The following is a 25,432-nucleotide window of genomic DNA, read 5'->3' as shown; positions in this document are numbered from 1 at the left end:
ATCAACATGTATAATAACGTAGGACATAATAAAAAAAACAGTGTTTAAAAGTGGAACTAGATAAAAAAAATAGATATATCTAAGGTTGATTAAACATCTAATTGATGAACTTTAGGTGTTTTAGTGAGTTTTACCTCGGATTATTTTGTGAAAGTCTAAAAAAAAAGAAGCTGCATTTAAGACAATTTTATGAATTAATTCATTAACGGTATTATTGCAGTCCAAGCAAATTCAACAATGCACACCCTTGAACCAAGCAGCAGCCATGTTGAAAGTCTCGGCTCAATCTGAGTCTGATTCGCTGAGATATTTGAGGAACACACACACACAGACAGACAGAGGTTCCTTTCTTTTATCCATATGAATAACAATCATTCAGTAGATGCTTTGCTGCTTTCCTTATGAAAGAACTCGTAGGGATACATCAAAGCAATCTCCTCTGAGGAGGACTGACAGTTGGCAGTCGAAACATGTCAGGAGATCCAATTTCCTGGAAAAAAGTTGTCCGAATAAAATTAAACCTTAACATATTATTTCAAAAAAGAAGACAACATGAACTTGCTGAAATGAGTAAGTAATGAAATACTGCCATCTGCTGGATGTATGAATAAACAATCATATTCAAACTACCTTCCTTCACAATAAAAGCACAAACATACTCAATTTTCATAAAAATACATACCTTCACTTTTTTACACTTGTGTAAACTTTACAGACTCGTTCCTCTTAAGTAATAAAGTCCTCTGGTTGATTAATCTTTGTATGTTTTAAGGTGGTCGAGTATTTTTGGCATGTATTTATTTTGTCATTGGGTCTTTTTCAGAGCAAAGTTTAACATAAACCTTGATAACTTAGAATCAAGCTTTTTCTTTTCTGTGGACAGAGTGAATATGAAGGTGCAGGAGGAGGAGTTATTATTATTATTATTATTATTATTATTATTATTATTAAAGGGAAGGTTCTGTTTGCAGCTCGTGAGTGGGCGGGGCCCAACAGGAGGAGAAAGTGAGAGTGACTAAAACACACGCTTTCATTCGCTAGTTGAGCTCAGCGTGATGTCAACAACATGAGACACAAATCATGTTCAACCTTTCATTCTCCAACAACCTGGAGGACTTTGACTCCATCCGCAGCGTTCTCCTCTACAGGTCAGTCTCCATTGATCTCTTTTATTAATAAAGGTGTTTTTGTTTGCACGAGCTTTCCCGGAGGCTCGAGGGGATTTAAAAACCTCGTGCACAGCCCACTGATGTTGGGCAACCACGTTGTATTTTATTTGAAATACATATAGATAACGTCTGTCGTTGTGTTTGTGTAGGTATTGTGTTATTTCTTTAATAACCAAATAACTGCGCAATCTCCTATTTGAACCTAAATTGTGTAATTTATTCGTCTTGGAAAACACAATGTACAATTTATTTAAATTATTATTATTATTTCATTTATTTATTTATTTTAAAGTAAATAAATAAAATTGACGCGTCTTTCCTTTGGTTCTCTCTTGGTTGTCTTTAATTTTCACATTAATTTACTCATCTTGAGGGAAAAAATACAACGTACGATTTAACTAACTAAATATTTACATAAAATAAATACATAAATACGTTTGTGATCATTTTTAATTTTCACTTTAATTTGCTCATCTTTGGGAAAAAATACAATGTACGATTTAACTAACTAACTAATAATAATAAATAATAAAATAAAATAAACATGTTTTTGCTATGGTACTCACCACCAATAGTATTCCGTCTACGTTATCACGACACTATCTACAAGTTTTCGGTCGTTTTTTTAAAAAAATTCACACAGCAAAGGATTTATATTTTTCTTTTTGAAATTTAATTATAAGCTATTAGCTATTTTATGAGGTTCTAATGATTCATTTTAATCCGAAATTTGAAAAAAATCATGTTGATATATATATATAGTTTGTTTGTAATTATTAATAGAACTTGAAAGTTGACAAAACACCCTGATTAGAGCAAAAAACAATGGCTGCACGGAAAGTTTCTGTGTTGTCAAGGGCAACCACGCTTTCCTCCAATCAAATCCATCGCAGGGAATCACGTGACGCCACCAACTAGCTTGTCAACGTTCCTCACGGCGAGAACTTGTAGTCGCTGGTTTATGATGTGTTTTTTTTTGTTGTTTTTGACAAAAATGAGCCGTTTTGTTGTAACCACGTGGAAATTAAGATCAAGTTAAGTTAATTTTGAAGCAAATGGCGCTGGCGAAAGACAAGCAGTGCGTGGAGGAAGCTGTTTGTAGCTCACAAAGAGACGGAGACGTTAAAGAAGAACAAGCTAGTGAATCGAGTTCCCGCGAATCCGACTCCTCGGGGTGAGTTGAGTTAGTCACGTTTAGACACGTGGAGCACTTTGGGGTTTTAAAGCGTCACTGTTTGAAATGTGTCGTTACAAATATGCACGCGAACGTGCTGGCTAATGACAGACATGGAGGGGAGTGTCTCTTGTTCTTTTCATAGCTGTGGGCAAATTCTTTGGAGGACAAACCTTCGTAAATAATTATAAGTTTTCTTCAGCAGGAAATTAGATGTTGCTTTGAACTGCTGACTAAAGATTTCTAGAAATGGAAAACAGAGGAACCACAGGCTGTGTGTGTGTGTGTGTGTGTGTGTGTGTGTGTGTGTGTGTGTGTGTGTGTGTGTGTGTGTGTGTGTGTGTGTGTGTGTGTGTGTGTGTGTGTGTGTGTGTGTGTGTGTGTGTGTGTGTTGCATTGGCTTCTGATCTATTACTACTATTAGATTTTTTACGTTTTACTTAAAAACCATCAAATCGTTGCTCTATGAAGGTGTGCTGTGGGAGCCGGCACTATTAGGCTAATACCTCATCCTTAAAGTCTGTCACAATGTATGAATAGTTTACGGATTCCAATTTTTCAGAAATGGGCGTAAAATAGAGAATATTTACAGACGTAACGCCCTGAAACAAAAATGGCAAAATTGTTATATTTTTAAACAAAATCAAGCCTAAATTAATATATAGCACAGATGTAGGGCTGGGACATTATGCTTTTGTCCCAATTCAATTTTATCGCCATACTTGTGTGCCAATTCGATATATGTTCTAAATCTGATTTTTTTTTTTTTTTTTTGCGATTTGATTTGAACGATTATTGCGATTTTTATTTCTTTATTTTCCTTATCTGAAAACCAAACTTAAGTCATACAGTTCTAGAAACAATATGAGTCATAGTTCCATAACATAAGTGCATTACATTAAATGTAGTGTTAACCTATAATGACATATGCAGACATGTTCTAAAAGATATATTAATCAATTCTGGGGAGGAAATGTCAATTTTTATTATTGTCACACACAGAAAAAAAAACTTGATATATTGACAACCAATATTTTTTCCCTTGGAGCAAATTTAAGCTCCCGTTTAATAGAGAAATGTGGTGAAAATGCCTGATATTCTCCCAAAACATTTAGATGGGGGTTAATTCTGTTTTCACATCAACTATTTCAGGAAGTTAATTCTCGGATTTCCGTGCATTATTTTGTGATAATCAAAAATCAATGAATTTTGGTTGAATCTATTGTTCATTGCTGTGGTGATTTCTCCTCAGTGACCTGGAACCAGAATGGCTTGACGACATTCAGAATAACGGGGAGCTTTTCTACCTGGAGCTGAGCGAAGGCGAAGAGGAGCTGGCCCTCGCTCAGGCTGCACCATCGACCAATCACGTTCACTTCAGCGAGCAGGAGGCGGAGATCTTCACCGATCAGAAAAAGAAGCAGCGCGGCGGGGGTTCACGGCCCAAAGGTGAACCCACATTGAAGAGGTTGGCAAGGATCCTCAGGAGGAAATGTCGGGCCGCTCGGCGCAGACGAGGGAAAGACGAATCGGCTCCACCGGCGTCGATTCTGAAGAACCAGCCGAGCCCGAGGCAGGGCGTTAGAGCCCAGCTGAAGGAGGTGTGCGTCTACCTCAACCCTAAGCGTTTAGGGGCTTCCTCTACCCTGCTGGGGGCTGGAAATGGTCTACTGGAGACTCTTCTAGGGGTGGTTCATCGTCCTGCCTGGAGCAGAGGTCTCAGTGATCCAGCAGAGGTCAGACCGGAGGAGAGGCTGAGGGTGGACGGACTGGTACCAAACAGCCCCGCCTGTAAATCTGATCAAATCCTCATCGGTAGGAGTTTCACTTTATCACGGGTTGTGTGTTCTGAACCAGCTGTAGCTGTTTGATGCTGTTTTGGGGGATTCCTGTGAAAAGACCATTACAATAGTCCAGTCCAGAGTCATTAAACATTTCACTTTCTATAAGTGGTAGAAGCTGTTTTTGTAATAGATTTGATCTGACTGCTGAATGTAAGATCTGAGTCAATCAGAACACCAAGGTTCTTGACTTGGTCTTTAGCTTTTAAAGATCCAGACTCAAGATACTTACGTTTTTCCTTGTTACCAAAGACAATCACCTCCATCTTGTCATGGTTTAATTTGTCCTAAAGGAAGCATATAAAGGCTAAACAGAAGGGATCCAATAAGAGTCCTGAGGAACCCCACAGGACATTGGTAATCTGTCAGATTCAAAGTTTCCAATGCTTACAAAATAACTTTGGTTCTCCAAGTATGACTTAAACCATTGCAACAGTTGGTTTGACTAAATGGAAAAGTGCTGCAATCTGTGCAACAAAATGTTATGGTCCACAGTGTCAAATGCAGCACTTTGATCAAGTATTTTTAAACAACAATAGTATTGTTGTTTCATTCACACCTTGTATGTGTCTGTTGTCAGGTGATGTGATTGTTGCTATGGACGACGTGGAGGTGACGTCTGAAAACATAGAGAGGGTTCTTTCCTGCATCCCCGGGCCCACACAGGTCAGTGATCACTTTTGTTCCCACACTCTCCTTGTCAGCGTGAAATGAGCGGGCTGTATTAAAGTCTCAGCAGAAGGACGACAGATGTTTCTAACGAGCCAAAGTAAGAAAGTTATTTTTGTCTGGTGTTTACAACACTTGCAATTTCCCCCCAATCGTAAATCCATTTTAAGTTCTCTGGAAGCCTAAAGGAAAACCACAAGAATTCCCACAATGCGCACAGCTGTTGTGTTGCATTTTGTGACGTGAATGTAGTTGCTAATTTGGCTTGATATCAACAACAATATCGATGAGAATAAATATTTAGAGACTGTTAAATGTAAAAATTTCTATCACAGTATTTAAAAAAAAAAAAATGAAAACAGTTTCATGGTATAAGACTAGGGATGTAACGATTAATCGTAAGGCAGTTAAAAATCGATTCATAGGTATCACGATTGACATCGATACTTTGAAAATTGAATCGCAGTACTTTTTTTAAACAGCAGAGGGCGCTCTATATTTATCCCTTCTCTTGTCTAGCAGTGTACCGGCGGGCGGAATCTGCTACTATTTTCTTTTTGGCCGCCTTCTACTCTTACATGTTAATGTTAATAAATTATTCCTTTCCCCTTTAGCACCGAAAGAATATCTGTAATATTACGTGAATATCTGTAAAAGTTACGTTTTTCTATTAGCTCTGTCCGCTCGCATAGCATCTCTCCTTCACTGCTACATTAGCTGCATGCCAACCGACCACTGGGTTACCAGCGCCCTCTGCTGGTCCAAACAAATATCTGACGTAAATCAGTGCAATGACGGTTTTTTTTCTTTTAAAGTCCAATTGTTAAGGCATAAAATACATTTTCAGTTGCACTTAAAAAAAAAAAAAAACTATTATGCAGTTTTGTATTGTTTACTATAGAACCAGAATTGAAATTAATAAGCTTCTTCTTCATTTGTATTATTCCTTTATTTATTTCATTCAAGATTTATTTTTAGTTAAATTGCATTGTTTTGAATAGTTTATCAAGGGATTCTTTTGACAATTAAAAATAAAAGGAAAATAATACAGTATTTTCTATTTTTTTCCCCCAAAAAAGAAAGGAATATTTTTCAGTCATCATTTGTCTACAGTCCCATTTTGTAAAATAAATCGTGAGAGAATCGTATCGTGAATCAAATCGTATCGGGAGTTGAGTGAATTGTTACATCCCTATATAAGACTGTTGTTTTTCCAAGAAAAACTGGGTGTTAACCATGTTTTCAAATGGTTTATAGATTGACCTGTTTTACTGTCATGAGAAGTGAATATTAACACATTAATATTGACGCCAAAGTACATTAAAAAACCTGGGACTTTAAACAAGGACCGAGTTGCCTGTAAATGCTGAGTGATGGGGGCGGGGCTCACAGCAGCCTTTGTGTGACAAAGAGTTGCTGAAAACTTGCTGAATATTGCCACAAAGTCATTAAATTGACAAAAAATAATGACGGAAGAATACTAAAAACAGTAACAAAATTGCACAAATTGACTTCAAAAATATACAAATCAAAGCTCAAAACATGCCAAAAACACAGGCAGGATGACAAAATTACACTAAATGACTTCAAAACTACCTCAATGACTTTAAAACTACCTAAATGACAAGAAAATTAAACAAAAGAACTTCTAAAATACACAAAGTTGCTTTAAAACACACAAAATTACTTTTAAACACACAAATATACACAAAATGACTTCAAAAATACACAAATCGAAGCTCAAAGTTACATTAAATGACACCAAAAACACTGGAATGATGACAAAATTACACTAAATGACTTCAAAACTACCTCAATGACAACAAAATTAAACAAAAGAACTTCAAAAATACACAAAGTAGCTTTAAAAACACACAAAAAAAACTTTAATACACACAAATGTATACGGAATGACATCAAAAACACAGGCATGATGACAAAATTACACTAAATGACTTAAAAACTACCTAAATAACAACAAAGTATTGTTACGGCTGAATTTACGGTTGACCTCATTTGGAGACATGATTCATTGCTCTGGTTGAATGATGGAGTCCAGGAGAAGCATTGATGATTTTATATAAAAAAAGTTTATTCTAAACTAAGAAAAAAGGTACAAGATGGAACAAAATGAAACAAAATTAGCGTCCGTCCAGGCGGACGTCCGAAGGAAGTGCCGCGCCCCCTAACAGTTTCAGCTTAAGGTTTTTATACAGATAAGAAAAGGTCCCAACAGTGAGAGACAAAAGGGAGGAAGTCAGATGCCCATAGTGGAAATGTTGGAGGATGATGAAGATGTTATGAGAAGGTTCGGCTCCAGTCTTTATCTGTCTTGATAAGTGTGTGCGTCAGTGTATGTCTGCATGTGAGCAGAGATTCTGGCCTTGGCTCTGTGCACTGAGTACGCTCTGTACTGTTTAATCATGATTCAGCTGTTCAAAAGTGTAAAGAGTAATGGAGTCGTCATGTATTAAAACATGACAAATTGTACACATGAACATACATTTGACGATATGATGATGAATATAATAATTGACCATAACAGAATTAAGCAAAATAGCTTCAAAAATACACAAAGTGGCTTTAAAAACACAAAATTACTTTTATACACAACTACACAAAATTACTTCAAAAATACACAAATTGAAGCTTAAAATGGCACTAAATGACACCAAAAACACTGGAATGATGACCAAATTACACCAAATGACTTCAAAACTACCTAAATGACAAAAATTTGAACAAAAGAACTTCAAAAAATACACAAAGTGACTTTAAAAACACACAAAGACTCCAAAACACAGAATTACACAAAATGACTCCAACAAAATTCTGCAAAACCACACAAAACAATAACTAAATTACACTAAATGACTTAAGAACGACATAATGATAACCAAATTATACAAGAAGACTCCAAAAACACACGAATGATAACAAAATTATACAAAAGAGCTTAAACAACACACAAAATGACTCTAGTGATGTCAACTAACTTCTACAAAATGACACAAAATTGGCAATACTGAAGTCTAACCCTCACCACCGGGAGATTGTGCATGATTTGTGAGAATCAGGGAGACGCTATTAAATCAGCTGAATAAAATAAGTGGTTAAAATGATAAAAAAAAATAATAAAAATGTGAATGGCCTGTGGTAATGAGCTTTAAAATCTCAGTAATATCTAACGTTGTCAGCAGGACAAAGTGTGAGCTGTGTGTCAGACTGTATCATCATCCTTCAGAGGTGTTCTTTCACCACACTGCAGAAGGAATGGAGGAATGTGTAAATGGCACTGATGGAGAACCCAGCGGTGGAACGTGATTGGCTGAGGCTCATCTTCTCGGCCACAGGAAGCTTTAGTGGAATCAGAGTTCAGCTGATTAGAGGATGTAGTCACAGAGTAAATTACACCGTAGAGCAGACGGAGATTAAAGCTCAGCCCTGATGGAGTCTGGGAGAATATTAGCTTCAGTGTGAGCTGAACCACAGCTGAACAGGCGGGACACCCTGGGAACGCTCCAGTCCACTACAACCACATCTTTATTATTCATATAATCCTTTTTCTGCGTTTGATCCAAAGTCTTAAAGTTTTCCACTGATTCCTGAAGGTGATGGTCATTCTGTGGTTTTAGATATTCCCTCAGTCAGGCTCAGATGAGTTCACTAGGCCCTGAGACTGCGCTGGCAGGCGTCCCGGCCCAAGGCGCCTGAAGGAAAAGCTGTGGTTAGAACCGACGGCCACAGAGGCTGCTTTACAAAACTCTTTTCTTCTTCTTTTTTAAGCAGGTAACACAATATTTCCTCTGCAGCTCAGAGGATTAGAGCCTCAATGTATGGCAACACTTCATGAAGATACTGATTTACTTCTGCTTTGCACCATCTAGTGGTGTAAACTGTCACGACTGGTCACATCCAGCAGATGTTAGATTTGTTGTTCCACTTCTTTGTATTTTTAAATTATTTAATTACTTGAAATAGCATCATGCTAGTTAGCTAAAGCAGGTCAGACAAGTGTTTTTCTATTGGGCAACCTCAGCCCTAAGTGTGTTGTTGGAGGGCGATTTAGAAACTGAGTTTTTATAGTCGACATATGCCACAAATTCAGAAAACACACAAAGTTACTGCAGACTAACAAAAACAACACAAAAGACAAAACAACAACAGAAGAACACTCAAAACAACAACAGAAATACACAAAATGACTAAAAAGCACCCAAAATTATGCAAATCCCAAAATTACACTAAATAACTTCAGAACTACATAAACGATAACAAAATTACACAAAAAGACTAAAAAAATACAAAAAACAATGACACACAAAAGTACACATTTGATCAAAACACTCTCAAACACAAATTGAATCCCAGAATTACACTAAATAACTTCAAAACTAAATAAACAATAACAAAATTACACACAGACTCCATAAACACGCAAATTTAAACACAAGGACTTCAAGAATTCATCAAAAACTCACACATGACAACAAAAACACGGAATGACACAAAAGAACTCTATAATGGTCAACAAAATTACTGAAAACGACTAAAATAAAACTGCTCTAAAAACACGCACGACTGAAAAAAACAAAAAAACAAAACAATGACTAAAAATACATTTGGTTCAATTTACGTACACAAACGACCAAACAATTACATGAAATGATGCCAAAAACACACAAATTGTAACAAATATACACTAAATAGCTCCAAAAATACACAAAATGATTCTTAAATACATAAAAATTACAACTAAAACCCTTTGTTTTTAGACTAATGTGTAATTATTCTAAATTCTGACATGAATGTGATAAATGTTCCTTATTTTTGGCAAAACTTAGCTTCTAAATGTTCTTTTTGGATTGGTTTTAATAAAAAGTTAATGTCTTATGTAAATTACAGTTGATGAAGAGGGGTATTATTCCCTTGGAGCTTGAGGAAAATGTGGTTTTATTCCCACACGCACGTCAGGATTTTACTGCAGCTCTGCGTCGGTTCCTGTAAACGACAGCGTGACAGGAAGAGACCAGAGTGGAAATTAAAACCACACACACACACACAGAGACCTCAAACTTTGATTTTAAAATCCCTTCCCTGATGTTGTGTAGCGTTGGAAACACTCAAATGTGACGTCCAGCTTATTCACACACATCGTCTAATCTTTGTGATTTGTTCTCCAGGTGAGGTTGACGTTAGAAACCGTGGCTCCTCTGGGCCGTAGCGGGGGGGACGTCTCCCTGTGTGACCGTGAGCTGAAGGCTCGTCCCCCCGTCAGTCAGCTGGTTCGTCTGCTGTGGGGGGAGGACGCGGCCGAGCTGCAGATGTCCGTCGATCATCTCCCACACGTCGTCATGTTCCTCTCACTACGACTGGACTCCACGTCTACACGGGACGAGGTGAGCATGAGCATGCAGGCAAAGAAGCACAAATCATTAGCGTCGCCAACAAAAATGGCTCCAAAAACACACAAAATTACATTAAATGACTTCAAAACTGCACAAAATTACTCAAAAGGCTCCAAAAACACACAAAATGTCTCCAAAAACATGCATAAATAAATTCCCCTAAAGATATTTTGAATATGGTCTAGAACATACATACATTTGTTCAATAAAATTTTCCAAAAATGAAAGAAAAGTATGTTTGATACATTTTCCATGTTATTTTGTTATTTTTTTGTGTTTCATTAACTTGAATTTTATTTTTCAATAAAATTTTATGATTTTTTTTTCAGCATGTACATTTTATATAATAATATTTTATTACCTATATCAGGGATGTCAAACTCATTTTAGTTCAGGGAGCAGTTTGATCTCAAGTGGGCCACAGATTTTATGCGTGAAACGAATAATTTTAACATCATTGTGCCCCTAGTTTGCACTTCTACGTACACATAAATTACAAAATATGTAAGAAACCGACCATATCCAAACAATGAGTGACAGATATCATTCCCAACAGGATCTTCACTTTAAATTTCCTTGATTTTGTGACCAATTTTTTTTTTTTTCGATCAAGGCAAAATATTATGTCATGGTTGGAGGAAAATTGAAGGATTTTGTAAGAATTTTGAGTTTATTCAACTGTTTGATTTTTAAAAAAAATGCCTGCAATCATGTACTATAGGCACCGGGAGTGTTGAGTGTCATTTACATAATGCTTCATGTCATTTTTACTTTCTTCTTTGACCGATACATTTTATTTTTGCCTGTGTGTGTGTGTGTTAGGAGGAGATCTGGTATCAGTTTCCTCTGTCTGAAGCTTCGAAGCAGCTGAAAGCAGTGAGAGGGATTTTTCTCACCCTGTGTGACATGTTGGACACAGTGACAGGAGGACACATCGTCAGGTACACATCCATCCATCACTAATTTGTCCATGCGTCCACATCACATACTGTAGTGTATACTCTTCTGTCCATCCATCCCTTCATCCATTTTTATACTTTTTTTAAGCTGCGCTCCTTCCCTCCCAAACAATAATCTTACAATAATTTTATAAATAGTTATTTAAATGATTATAACAGTTGTCCTGCCCTCATAGTTCGTCACTTTTGCTTGGCAAACATCTGGTGCACGTTGGATACTGGAAGGAAGGAAACAACCTGCTGGTCATCGGCCTTCCTGCAGAGAGGTCTCACACACACACACACACACACACACACACGGTCACACATGGCAGGTGTATCAGATCAGACGTACGTTCAGTGTAAAAATCTGATGGCACTTTCACACCAAATGCATCAAAAGCATCAGTTGTACATACACAGTATATGGTGGATGCGCTTCTAGGGAGCGTCAGAGTTCCCGCTGCACGTCTTTACACATGGCGGACACTGCACGTTTTGAGATTTCAACGCGGCCGACGCTAGAGTCGGGACTTCTGCTGGAATAGAGCGCCTGTAGTTGGTGTCCTGGTAGGGGATGCGAGCGCCGATGCTGGTGAGCAGGTCGTCAACCTGGGCATGGGAAGTAGCGCTGAAAGCGACTCTCTAATCCGAGCGGAGCTCTGGTGAATCTAGAAATGGTGCCGAGGCACCTTTCAACGATGTTGTCTTTATCAAAAATAGCCAAGTCACTCTCTGGATAATGTAGAGCTGATGAACGGGAGTCGGAGGCGACGTGTTCAGCAATGAACTCCAAACTTTATTCTCCATTCAACCACACTTCTCTATAGCCCTCTGACATCACAGTGCACACACTGAGTCATACCAAAATACATCCGACCAGAAACACCGCCTTCTCAACACAATGTTCGCCACCACTTCGTAGTCACTGGGTGAATTATGAACATAACTAATCCCAACAATATCATCCATTGTATGAACACCACCGGCAACAAAGAAGCCCCTCCCCTAAATGCGCTCTCTTCCCAACTTGTTTGGACGTGGGTCCAGAGCGTCTTCGACGTTGGTGACAAGCGTCTGATTCAATGAGCACAAGCATCCAACTAGAGGCGTGAGGCACGATTTTGATGCCCGAAACACGTTTGGTGTTAACGTACCATTAAAGGAGTTTGTGTTAAAGGGATCTTTCACTGTTTTTACAAATGTGGCCTAAAACCTTTTAAATGTACTTATTAGAAGATTTATGGCTAACAAATTACCTTTTAAAATTGGTCTATTTAACAGTTTTAGAGCCTGTGTTCTGCCATCTTGAAATCATGTGATTGATGATGTCACACGGCCCCACTGCCTGTAAACATTACATTGTTTTTTATTGGAGTGAAACATCCAGCCTGATTTTTAGATCATTTAGCAGCTTTTTCGGTCAAAATTACAACTTGTGCTGCTTTTGTTTGCTCTTAATAATCAGGAAAAGTTGTTTACCGAAAGAGGATAAAAACTGACCTGAACAAAATGTGTGACCGCTGGGGGTTTCGTAGTAGACAATGAAGCAGAGAAGAAGAGCTCTCCTAAGGGACTGCTACTTCCCCTTAAACAGTGCGCTGACACGCTCTGGTGGCTGAAGTTAGCGACTAATCACGGACTGTATAGTTTCCATTAGGAATCAATGGAATGTTTACAGGCAGTGGGGCCGTGTGACATCATCAATCACGTGATTTTAAGATGAGAAACACAGGTTTTAAAACGGGAAAGTAGTCCCATTTTTAAAAGTTAATAAAACAAATATGTTGCAAAAATAATGCTTTTTGTTAGAAAAGTTACATTTGTAAAAAAGGTGGAGGATCTCTTTAAAGTGGTTTGGTAAAAGCTTGTGTTTTTATGTAGATGTTGTGATGTTTTCTCCTCAGGGTTCCTCTGTTCAGTCTGCAGGCGGTGGTGGGAGACGTGGTGCGCACGTTAAAAGTCATGTACGGCTCTCTGGACAGGTCGGCCAATCCCTGTGTGGATGTGAATCAAGCTGTTTGCTAACATTAGCATTTAGCGCAGTTAGCTCACCACAATATTATGTTCTCGTTTCTTATTTTCCCAACACTAATAACACACATAACATTTAAAAAATACACAAATTAAATCCCAAAATGACACCAAAACCATAAAAAATGAACAAAATTACACTAAATGACTTCAAAACTACATGAACAATTACAAAATTACACAAAAAGACTGACAAATGACAACAAAATGAAACATAAGGACACTCAAAATGACTCCAAAAACACATTGTACTGCTAATGTTTATTAGCACAATATACCAATGTACACACTGTGTATACTGTATTAGCAGTTAGCACAATTAGCTCTTCCATCTGAAAACAATGTTTTCATTTCCGGGGTTTAGTTTATTTTTCTGTTCTGTGCTTTTGTGAGTTTTGTGCAGATGTTGACCGTTGCCATGGTAACATTGTTCACTGAAAACGGATGTTATTAAATCCTAAAAAAAAAAAAAACTTTATTAACTCATGAACAGCTTCACAATATTATGTTATCATTCTTTTTTTATTCCTAACAATAACACACATAAAGAAATAAAAATGGTATCCCCTGAGAGATTATAACAAGGACGGTGGCATTAACAGTGACATTTATTGTGAAAACCTCTCGCAATGTTCACTCAAGTAGATGTTTGTGCATTATGTTGTCGGTAACAGTGCGTTCTGTCAGAAGGACCTCGCCCCAAGGTTGGACCACTTCTTCTGCCTTTTCTTCCAGCAGCTCATCCAACCGACACGTTTGAGGCGGAACTCTTCGGCACCGCCCGACGTACCGGGGACACTTTTCCTGGACGGACTGCCGGCGGTCCGATGGCTCACGCTTCCTCCTGAAATCAAGGTGAGAAAATCTACTGCAACACAAACCACTGCTGCTTTTTTTGAGGCGTTTGCTGCTGGTTGGTGCAGTTGTGTCGCCCCCCTGTGGCCAATGTTAGAAACACATTCTCCGTAAATGTTACATGTGAGGCGTTTCGTGTGCAGGTGGAAGTGGACACGATTCTCTCCGATTTTGAGTCATCTGATTTTGGAGAAATGGTGAGCATCAGCACACTGTAGGATTGAGTTTGTTTATTTCTAATACTGTACATCAAAAAGATTGGATAAATTGAAATAATATGCAACAGCGCCTCCTACAGTGGATGGAGAGCTTTTAGGAAACTTTCACATTTCCTTTTTAGCATTTTTTCAGTCTAATTTGACGAGCTCTTTTTTTTCAAACCTGCAGTTTCACTTTTTTATGTTTTGTTTGCCACAGTCGGAGGATCACTTTGGTCTGAGGCGTCTTTACGTCATTCTCGGTTCCTGCTTGTTTTATAAGGTAAGTGTAATGACTTATTTAGGATTTCCTGCCTCGTTGGAGGCAAAATAATGACTTTTTTTTTTTTTAAACGACGGAGCATTTCACCTCAAAATCAAAACTTAAATTTAGGTTGAGGTTTATCATTTGAAATCATTATAATTTTATAGAAAATACAATAAAGTATTTGAGTATCTGCTAGTATGACCATACGGCATACGGATTTAACCGGACATGTCCTCTTTTCACGTCTTGTCCGGACCATCCGAACAGATTTTATAAATGATGAAAGTATCTGGGTTTCCGAGGGACCCTGAACGCATCTCTGGAACATGTTACTCTGCTAATATTTGCTCTGTCGGAGAAATTCCAACAGTTTTTGAAAGCTACGGAGTTGCTCTTTACAGCCAATATCATGTCATTATGTAGTTTTACTCACACGTGACGGAAACATTAAATATACGGCTTTGTTTTGATGAAATTGACAGAGAAAGACTGAAAGAGACCAAATACTGGCTGATTTAATCCAATAATGTGAGTAGTGGATGATAAAACCTCCATGGACGGGGTTTAGAGAGTTATGGGAAGAGAAACGTATCCTATAGGAAGTTAAGTTCACAGTTATTGAATGTATTGTATATTTAATGATTATTTAATGCTCTGTAAGCCTTGAGGTTTTTATGTTCCAGTATTCATTTTTAGCAGGTGACGTTTCTCATTATTTCAATGATTAACATATTTTAAGACGGTTTATATGAGATTTTTCAAGGACAGATTGTTAAAATGTATAATAAAGGAGATTAACTGGAGTCACCAGTGATTTCAGATGTTTTTTTTTTAGAATAAAATAGAATAAATATAACTTTATTGATCCCCAGAGGTGACGTTCACATTTACGGCAACACAATATCAGAGCAGAGAGTAAGAACAAAAATATATACTAACATAGGATAAAAGTGCAAAATGTGTACATACATAAATTAGAAAAACAACAACAGCAGAAAGAAAACAACAAATGTGCAAATTTTAAGTTTGTTAGAAAGAGATAAATTAATTTTAAACCTGTTTTCTCTATTTCTTTACAATCATTCTACTTCTATAATATAAGGGTTTCTTTTGTTTAGCATAAAATAAAATAACAGTTAAATGCTGATGTGCCAACATACCAACAGACATGCACTAGTATCAGTGTTATTGTTAGTATTCATTCCACCAGGGGGCAGCGCTGACCTTTCTCTTCCTTTCTCCTCCCAGTCATACCTGATCGCTAACCACCTTCCTAAGGAGGACCTGCTGGACGTGAGTCTGTACCTCCAGCACTACTGCCTGCTGCCGCTGACCTCTGAGCAACGCGTGGGTCAGCTGGTCGTCTGGAGGGAAGTGTTTCCTCAACAGAGAGCCAATGGGAGCGCAGGAAGCACGCCAGGATACGCCCAGACACGAGGGAGGCACTTCCTGTTAATAGTTGGGCTGGTGAGGAGGATAATCAGCACTTTTTATAAACAGTTTAAAAAGGTTGGAAAGGAAAGACTTTTTCTTTATTCAAACTTAAAGGAACTTAGTTTTTGGTTTGTTTCTGTCTCACTCCCAAACTGGTGAATTATAGAATTATTAGAAACAAAAAAGGGACAGAATTAAACCAAAAAGGTAAATGAAGTCATTTACATGAAGAACTGAGGAATGATTGTAATGACGTGCGTATTTTTAAGATTTTGTGATTTTTATTTTTTTTTTTGGATCAGTTTTCAGTTTGTTTTTAGTCTTTATTGTACATTTTTAGGTTTTTTGTCAGTTTATTGCTTGTTTTTAGTTTCTTTGTCTTTTGAGTCTTTTTTAGTCTGATTGCTGCTATTAGTCTGATTTAGTCATTTTTGTTGGTGTTATTCAGTTTTTGGTCCTTTTTTGCCTGTTTTCAGGCACCTTTTTTAATCTGTTTTTAGTCATTTTTGTGAGTTTATTGCCTGTTTTTAGTCTATTATTTAATCCCAGTCAGTTTTCAGTCTGATATTGGTGGAGTTTGTTCATATTTAGTGTTCATGCGTCTTTATTTAAATTATTGAACTGAAGATAAATGACCAGATTTTGAATACTTGTGGTTGTTTTTACAACTTATGAGACTTGCTTTTATTTATATATTTGTATTTGTTGACATGCACATTTTTTTGTGGTTTTTAATTTATTTTTTTTGTGTTGCTTTAAGTTGTTTTTTTTTTTTTTTTCAGTTTTATTGTAGTCTTTATGTAAGTTTTCAGGTTATTTTTTTGTTATCTGGAGTTCTTTTTGTCAGTTTATTGCTTGGCTTTAGTCTTTTTTTAATTTTTATTTGCAGATTTTGGAGGTATTTGATTGTTTTAAGTCATTTTTGTCAGTTTATTGTGTAATTTTAGTCTGTTTTTTCTGATTTTGGTGGTATTTGTTTGTTTGTTGTCTTTTTTGATTCCGCTAATTGTGGTTTCAGAGACACTTCCTGCAGTGTGTGCTGTTGGAGTCCGGCGGCTGTGCCTCGCAGGCCGTTGGATGTTTAGGTCCAGACTGTGTGTACGTGGACCAGGTGAGAGTTACAGACTGGGACCATGTGCAGGTTAGCTTCCCTCCTGTAGCTTTAAAGCTGGACTGTGTGTCATCATCAGGTCAAAGCCACTCTGCTGCAGTTGGAAACATTGGAATCTGCCGTCGAGGAGCGTCTCAAGGCCCCGTCCACTCCCTGCCTGTCTTGTGCCGATTGGTTCCTCCCCGACTCGCCTTCTCCTATCCTCAGCAAGCTCGCCGGCGCTGTCCGAGGCCGCGGCCTGTTCGGGGAGAGATCCAGGAGGTCCAGCCCTCAGAGGAGCTTGTCAGATAGCGAGGTGCAGGCGGAGATCACGTTAGGAGTTGGATTAGCTAATAGTAAGAAGCTAGGAGCACGGCGGGACTCGCTGGGGTCTGATGGGAGCGTAGCTCACTCTAAGGTAAGATATCTATAATATCTGCATTAAAAGTTTAATTTCACACTAAATCTTTAAACTCACATATAATATGTGCACACGTTCAAAGGTAAACGACACATCATTTTAGCTGCCAAGCTTAAAATAAAATAAGTCTGTTCATTTGTAAACACTGGTGGAAAAATCCGGAAAATTCTGAGTTGTTTGTGTTAAATGAACAAATGTCGTTGCACATCGTCATCGTTCTAAATGTTTGGTTGTTTAGACGCCACGGAGGAAGCCCCCCAACCCGTTCCACCTGAGCTCACCTTCACCAAGGAGGACTCTGACTGAGAGGGAGTCGGAGCAAATCTACCAAACCATGAAGTGAGCAACACCAATCTGTGCAATACCTGCTTACGTACACAAGGGGTCGCCAAATACCCTCAAGAAAAAAATTTTTTACAATTTGATCCCATTTTTGCTTTTTTTTTTACCCTTTTTCTGCAAACTACACCAAACTTGCCATATTTTAACATATTTTCATCACTTTTTCTTGCCATATTTTTACTCCTTTTAATGCATTTTTGCTACATTACTCCCATTTCTGCCACTTCTCCATCAAATTTCAATGCTTTTTCTGCATTGTTTTCCACTTTCAAGACATTTTTGGCACTTATATATTGACCCATTTTTGTCAACCACTTTTTACCATATTTCATGCTTATTTTTGCCAATTTAACCACATTCACAATTTGTCATGCCCATTATTTGCCGGTTTAAACTAAATGTTCCTACTATTTGTTCCAATATTGACACTTTGAACTCTTTTTACTACTTTTTCTGTCTGTTTTTGGCCACCCTAAATTGCAACTTTGAACCAATTTCTGTGGTTTTTCAAAATCCAATTTCACCACTTTTTCTAACATTTTTGGTCACTTTTAACCCATTTTATTTCTGATTAAAACAAGGATTTCCATCTTTAAGATGACTATATACAATGGAGCAAATAATAATGAAATTTCTGGATAACAGTGGATATTATTCATATAAATAAATAAATGTGATCACAGATTCGTAGAACAATGGACCATCATTTTGTTGACTTTATGGATGGTCTGGGTTCATACCAGGTTGTCCTCTGGTGCTGAAAACACTCTGTTCCACTACGTCCTGATGGAGACGATGCAGGGAATCTTCATCGCTCCCACTCACTCTGAGCTCTCCCAGCTCGGCGGTTCCATCCACCCTCGGCTCGTTCGTAACTTCCACCATTGCTGCTTGTCCATACGCGCTGCCTTCCAGCAGAGCCTCCCGCCTACGGTAAGTTCACGATCCTACCATCACACTCTCCGTTCTCTGTGCACACGCCGCCTCACTGTGATCCTCCTTCCTGCAGGGCCGGAGAGCGGCCTATCAGGCGTCAGGTGGCGGCTGGGGTCTGGGTCCGGTTAAGGAACACGGCGTGCTGTTTCAGTGCAAACCTGAGAACTGGACGGACCAAAAGAAACCTGCTCCCACCATGACCTACTGGGTCATAGGGTAACTACAACTACTGATCAGAACCATCACACACTGTATATGTTTTTATCTCTCATACGTGATAAAGAATCTGCAGAGAACTCTAAAAAAACGTTCTTCCTAAAGGTTTGAGAACCTCTAATTTCCTCCAGCATCTCCAACATGAGCAACAATAGGAAGGAAGCCAGGAATGTAACAAGAAACAAAAAATGTAATAAAACCTAAAATGTAATAACTGGTCAATAATGCAACAAGATACGGAGTCCAAAGTGTAAAAACATTTTGGCCAAAATGTAACAACTCGTTACATTTTGGGTTCATTATTACGTTATGGGACAGACAAAACATTTTTCTATGATGACGTGTTAGGGCCACATTAAAATGCACAATGTCTAGTATTTATTAAGAATAAATTATTTAAAAAAAAACGATACTGATTAAAATTATATTTTAAATTTTTAATGTAATTTTTCAAATTAAAACACCACACAATCACGAACAACTGTATTCTTTAATTTTACTTCCTCAAATATAAATCTAGGTAAAGAAAATACAGTATAAAAATTAAATAGTTACATAAATAATTAAATAACAATTAACATTTAAATCATATTTTTGTCATTTTTAAATTATTAAAAAAAAAGTTGTAATATTTCGAGAATAAAGTCGTAATTTTATGAGAATAAAGTCGTTTCTTAATGAAATCGTAATTTTATAAGATTTAAGTCGTAATATTTCGAGAATAAAGTCGTAATCTTATGACCTTTTTCTCGAGAATTAGTTTTTGATATTGTTTGTGACACAGGATTAATGCAACAAAGTGACAAGATGCCCCAGCTCAGATATTTTTTTTACTGCATTTTATTTGAACTATAATTAATACATGAGAAAGTGAAAGTGTAGATGACTTGTGTTTGAGATTGTGTGTGGTAAATACTAATTAAATAACAATTATTGAAAAATACATGATTTTAATCAGTATATATTTATCAATTACTAGCCATTTCAGGCGACCCTAATAGGGTCACAACCCCAAGATTGAAAAACACTGGGTTAATCGGTAATAAAAAGCTCATGTTTATTGATTTTCTGATAAGTTTAGTAAAATCCAAATGGATGGAGGAGTTGTTTTGTTAAACTCTACATTACAAACATGTTGTGGCCCAGTCCCAGAATAACTGATCTGCTGATGTCTCTGGTTGGACCTGCAGGAGGATGCTCCTGGAGCCAGTTCCTCAGGAGTTCTACGTCTGCTTCCATGACTCGGTGCCTGAGGTTCCAGTGGAGATGGCTTTCAGATTGTCCTTTGGTTTGGCCGTGTGACGCCTCACATCAGTGTACGAGTCTCTCAGGAAAGCCTCACGTTTACAAAGTGTAAATAACTCTTTAGGAGAGACGTGATCTGCTGCAGAAGCTGGACTGATGCAGCACAGATAAGATCATTGCTACTAATTTAATGTCTGTACAGTTTTGATATGAGGAGGAACTTCTTGGATACAGAAGGGAACAATAATAATAAAGTGAGTCGACTGTTTTCAGAGCTCTTTATGTCAGTGAGTCTTTAACAGAATGAATCAGAACCGAAGAAGTGTGAAATAAACGGCACAAGTCTCCAAAACCAGCGACTGTTCGGGTACGTTCTGTGACTCAGGCGGCACCTTGCACCAGCTGCAGGTTCCTCCTGTAACACTCCAGACTACACAGGGGAACCCCAGTCTGAGAACACGAGTACTTCTTCACGTTGGTGCAGCCGCTCACGCCGCAGTTCACTGGGGTCAGAGGAGGAGGGCGTAGTGCCGTGGTGGGAGTGGCGACGCCCACTGGGAAGGAGATGACCACCCCCTGCGCTGAGTCGCTATAGCGCACCATGGGGGTCTGACTCAGCTTGGACTTCTTCTCCCTCAGGCTCTTGATCTTGGCCTTGCTGGTTTTGGTGAGCCGCTCGATGGTCTGGTTCTTGCTGTCCTCGGCTTTCTTGGCGGCCTGAAGCCGCCGCTTTCGCGCTCGCTCCTCGCGTTTCTGCATCATCTCCGCCGTCATCTCCTTCTCCTTGTAGCCCATGGGCAGTTCCAGCAGAGGCTGGATCTGCTGCTTGTGGAGCAGAGCTTTCTGAAGGGCCACAGATAGAAGCTCACATTAAACTCCTTTATTATTATTATTATGATAAATAAAGCACATTTTCTATATATTATAGATCTATACATGGGTCAATGACGTAACACCTAAATATTCTGTCTAACTGCATAAATACATGCAAGTGTTTAGCATACACAACGTGAACATATAGCTTAAAATAAGGATGTGGTAAGACTTCATATGTGAATGCTGATTGGCTGAAATGGTGACACCCACATTTAAAGGGATACTACGCATGTTTGAGGCTAAACCTTCATGTTAATATTCCAAAGACATTTCTGACACAAAATTATAAACAGTTTTATTATTCAGCTTTAGAGCGATTATCTAAAGGGTTTTTCAACCTTGGGGTGACTCCGTGTGCGGTCGGCCTGAATTCAAATGGGGTCACTTAAAATGTCTAATTACTGATTCAAGTTATTAAATATTATAGAAATGTTTTATTTTTTCAATTATTATTCCTTTTCAAATTAAAACACCATCAAACAATCTCAAACAACTGTATTCTATACTTTCACTTCCTCAAATATTAATCTAGTTAAACAAAACTGTATAAAAATTGATAATTAAATGGTTACTTAAATAATAATGAAAATTTAAATTACCGTGTATTTTTTAAAATTATTTCTTTTCAGATTAAAACAGCACACACTATCTCAAACAACTGTATTCAAATATGAATTTAGTTTTTTTAAATACAGTATATAAATTAAGCAATTAAATAGTTACTTAAATCATTAAATAATAAGGAAAATTATATTTTAGTATTTTTTTTAAATATTCTTTTTCAAATTAAAACACCACAAACAATCTCAAACAACCGTATTCTATACTTTCATTTACTCAAATATAAATCTAGTTAAAAAAAAATTACAGTGTATAAAATAAATAATGAAAAAGATAATTAAATAATAATGAAAATTTAAATAACATTTCTGTAGTTTTTATAAATTATTGTTCCTTTTCAAAACGCCACAAACATCTCAAACGACTGTATTCTATACTTTCACTTAGAGTTCAGTCGTTTGATATTTATTGTGTGATGTGTTAATTTGAAAAATAATATAAAAATATAATTTTAATCTGTATTGATTTGTTTTTTCAGTATTAGACATTTCAGGTGGCCCCATTTTAATTCCATGCGACCCCCCACATGGGGTCAGGACCCCAAGGTTGAAAAACACTGCCTTAAATGCACTTTAGATGATGGCTCTAAAGCTGAATATTAAAACTTAGTTAGTAAATTGTGTCAGAAATGTCTTTGGAATATTCATATAAATGTATCAAACACACATACTGTAATATCCCTTTAAATGTGGGCGTCACCATTTTGGACATTTCAGCCAATCCGCATTCACATTACAGCCTTGCAAAATCCTTATTTTAAGCACTTTTTAACTGATGTTCACGTTGTGTATGCTGATTCATCCTCTAACTTTAACTTTGTGTGAACTCCTCCTGTGAGCCCTGAGTCTGACCCTGAGTCGCCCTCACCTGTCGCGCCGTCAGCAGCGACTCGTCCAGCTCCTTCTTCAGTTCCCCGTTATCGTCCAGCTCTCCTTTCTCCAGAGCGTCCAACCACCGCTCTTCCTCGTCCACCGGTGCGCAGAGCATGGAGTCCGAGTCCACGTCGGGCAGAGGGGAGGCGGCCATGTTGCTGTCCTCGTCTGATACCGAACAAACGCAAACCATGTACAATACTCACATATTTGGCTTCGATTGGAATTCATTTAACTCAGGAAACTTAAACTGCCAGAACTTTACAGAATTTTTGTGACAGATACTTAAAATGTCCTTTGATTTATTTATTTTTTTTAAGCAATTTGTAATTAATTTGGGGGAGATTTTGTGTAATAATTTGAGAAAAATGGCAGGAGTTTGGGAAAAAATTGATTTACAACTGAATTAGTTGGTAATTTACACAATAATTAATGTTTTCTCTGTCATTCTGCTTGGGGGCCAAATCATATGCTCTGAAGGGCCGGATTTGGACCCCGGGCCAAGAGTTTAACACTTGTGAATTAAATGGGGAGAAAAGATATTTCTTTAACTTTCTTTTAAGCATAATGACATTATTAAAGAGTATTTTGAGCAAAATGAGAGAGCAGATATATCTATTACCAGTGAATTAAATGGTTAAGATTCTCCTAATTACTGTTTTATAATAGTTAAATATATACGTATTTTAACGTTGATAACCATTATTCGTGACATATGATGAGTTTGCAATTTTTTTCTGTTAGACGAATGTAAAAACAAAGCTTTGAAGAAAATTCCATATTTTCCTGTTTTACTTTTGTTCTGGCCATTCTGTACTGGTGGACAATGGAAACGTATAAACCAGTGTTACCCAGCCAAGCTCGATACTGCTCCAAAGGCACAGAGGGAGCTTCGTCGTCATCATCATCCTCATCGTCGTCGTCTTCATCTGGGTCATTATCGATGATCATCAAAGGCGAAGGAGGACAAGCTACGCCGGGATGAACCGTGAAGGTGGGAACGCTGACGGAAAAAGAAGTAACTTGTGTGTTTATGTCTCATAATCTACTGTTATTGTTACTTTTTCATTATTCATTCAACATTTCTTTCATTCTTGAGCAGTTTTTCCTGGAAATTCAGTGCGACACAAAGTTATTTTCCCAATAAAACAAACCCAGATGTTCACCTCTTGGTTCCCAGCGTCTGTCCTCCCAGTTTGATCTTCAGCCTGAGCTGAGGCGGAGCTCGAGGAACCACGACAGGTTTGGGCTCGGCCTCGACTAAGCTGTGATGCTTCTTTTTGTGTTTCTTGTGCTTCTTGTGTTTGCGTTTATGGACGCCATGCAGACTGGAGCTGCCTTCGCCTACAGACATAGAAGCACAGAGAACATTAAGGTATAATATGATGGAGGGGATTTATACAATGTCCTGCTACTCTGTTGACTAAATAAGTTCTATTATTTGAAGTCAGAAGCGACTTAAGTACTGATTTAAAAAAAAAAATTATGCATTAATAATAAAAAAACTACTGCAAAAAAATAATCGAATGATAAACATTTTATTTGTTTGTTTTCATAATTGTTTTCATTCCACTAGCACTGGTCAATACATGTACATTCCTTAAAACATACTGTTATATATTTATTATTTGCTTCAGTCCTGCATGATTTGTATAGTACGGAAGTAGATTAGGGACACTTTTGATGATTAAAAATAGTTTTGGGCAAATGAAGAATAAAGCTGAAAAGTCAAGTTTAAAGTTGAAATTTTGAGAATAAAATCGATAAAGTTGAAATTTCAAAATTACACTAAAAAAACAATATCGTGATAAAAGTCGACGGTTTGCTAATAAAGTCAAATCTACAAAATTCATGAAATTTCAACATTAATCTCAACATTCATTTCGACTTTATTCTTGATTTGCCCGAAATTATTTTCTCCATCAATATTGGCCTTAATGAGTTTCTGTATTAAAAGAGTCATCCTTTTTTCATACAACACAAAAATCAAATAAACCGTGAAAAAAAAAATCCTACAATTTCTACTATTGTAATAAATGTATAAAATAGTTTAACGCCAACATATTAGCCTTTTAGGAAGTGTTTAGCCACATAAAGCTAAAGCAGTTTATTTTACTGTACTTTTCTAGGTCTGATTAAAAATATGGTGAAAATAAAACATTTGACAGAATTGATGTTTACAAGCAACAATTATAAATGTGGATTATGTGACAAACAATAAATAAACGAACAGATACGCCTTTGTTGACTTTTTTTAGCGAAAAAAAAAAAAAAACAACTTTAGTGTCTTGATTGTAATGAAAAGTACCAGGAAATTTCGTGTCCAAAACGGTCCAATCAACAAAATAATGAGTAAATTTGACATACTCACCGAGAAACCTGGGATGAATCATATCTTTCCTTTTGCCCATTGAATCAGAAGAACAGCCGCTCTGCAGCTTCACATCTTAGTATTTTCACGTAAACACAGTAAGACTCGTTTAACAAAACCTAACTGATTTCAAACTAAACTACGCCTCTAGCTGCTTCTTCCACCAATAAATAACAATTTATATTCAAAGTTATACAAACTAAATACATAAACTACCAAACCGCGTTCATAAATGCAAAACCACCTTTTGGAAAACACATCCAACGAGCTTTTTTTAGCGTTAGCACCTCATGCTAATAGCACAACATGGGAAATGGCTTGTGTCGTCATTACCGGTTGACGGAAGTTACGCACCATTTTAATCCACAAAATATTATTTTTTTAATTGCTAAATATTTATTTATCTTGACGTATTTCAAACACACATCAGCAAAAACAATAAATAATCATATTTT

General features: G+C 37.3%; 2 protein-coding genes across 6 annotated transcripts; one reads left to right on the top strand and one right to left on the bottom strand.

Moving 5' to 3' along the window:
• Nucleotides 1–984: 984 nt before the first annotated feature.
• Nucleotides 985–20,505, top strand: intu (inturned planar cell polarity protein). Of its 5 annotated transcripts, none has more exons than XM_028474448.1 (17): nucleotides 985–1,148; nucleotides 3,596–4,158; nucleotides 4,765–4,850; nucleotides 10,037–10,252; nucleotides 11,084–11,202; nucleotides 11,397–11,486; nucleotides 13,107–13,184; nucleotides 13,908–14,088; nucleotides 14,232–14,285; nucleotides 14,506–14,568; nucleotides 15,802–16,020; nucleotides 17,006–17,098; nucleotides 17,178–17,495; nucleotides 17,737–17,837; nucleotides 18,584–18,773; nucleotides 18,850–18,992; nucleotides 20,183–20,505. In XM_028474448.1, exons 1-17 carry the CDS (start codon nucleotides 1,081–1,083, stop codon nucleotides 20,292–20,294), a joined length of 2,694 nt encoding a protein of 897 aa, XP_028330249.1. In that variant the 5' UTR covers nucleotides 985–1,080; the 3' UTR covers nucleotides 20,295–20,505. The 5 variants fall into 5 exon arrangements, with proteins under 5 accessions (XP_028330249.1, XP_028330248.1, XP_028330251.1 ...); XM_028474447.1 differs by lacking the exon at nucleotides 985–1,148 and adding an exon at nucleotides 2,074–2,343; XM_028474450.1 differs by lacking the exons at nucleotides 985–1,148; nucleotides 11,397–11,486 and adding an exon at nucleotides 2,074–2,343.
• ino80b (INO80 complex subunit B) lies at nucleotides 20,502–25,289 on the bottom strand. The gene is made up of 5 exons (XM_028474452.1): nucleotides 24,978–25,289; nucleotides 23,773–23,950; nucleotides 23,458–23,609; nucleotides 22,602–22,774; nucleotides 20,502–21,080 (listed from the first exon to the last, which is right to left on the bottom strand). The coding sequence occupies exons 1-5, from the start codon at nucleotides 25,015–25,017 to the stop codon at nucleotides 20,619–20,621; spliced, it is 1,005 nt and encodes a 334-aa protein (XP_028330253.1). The 5' UTR covers nucleotides 25,018–25,289; the 3' UTR covers nucleotides 20,502–20,618.
• Nucleotides 25,290–25,432: the final 143 nt, after the last annotated feature.

Source organism: Gouania willdenowi, chromosome 18 (assembly GCF_900634775.1).
Source record: "Gouania willdenowi chromosome 18, fGouWil2.1, whole genome shotgun sequence".
Classification (NCBI taxonomy): domain Eukaryota; kingdom Metazoa; phylum Chordata; class Actinopteri; order Blenniiformes; family Gobiesocidae; genus Gouania; species Gouania willdenowi.
The sequence above is the reverse complement of the archived record's forward strand: the minus strand, read 5'-3'. Positions and strand labels throughout refer to the sequence as shown.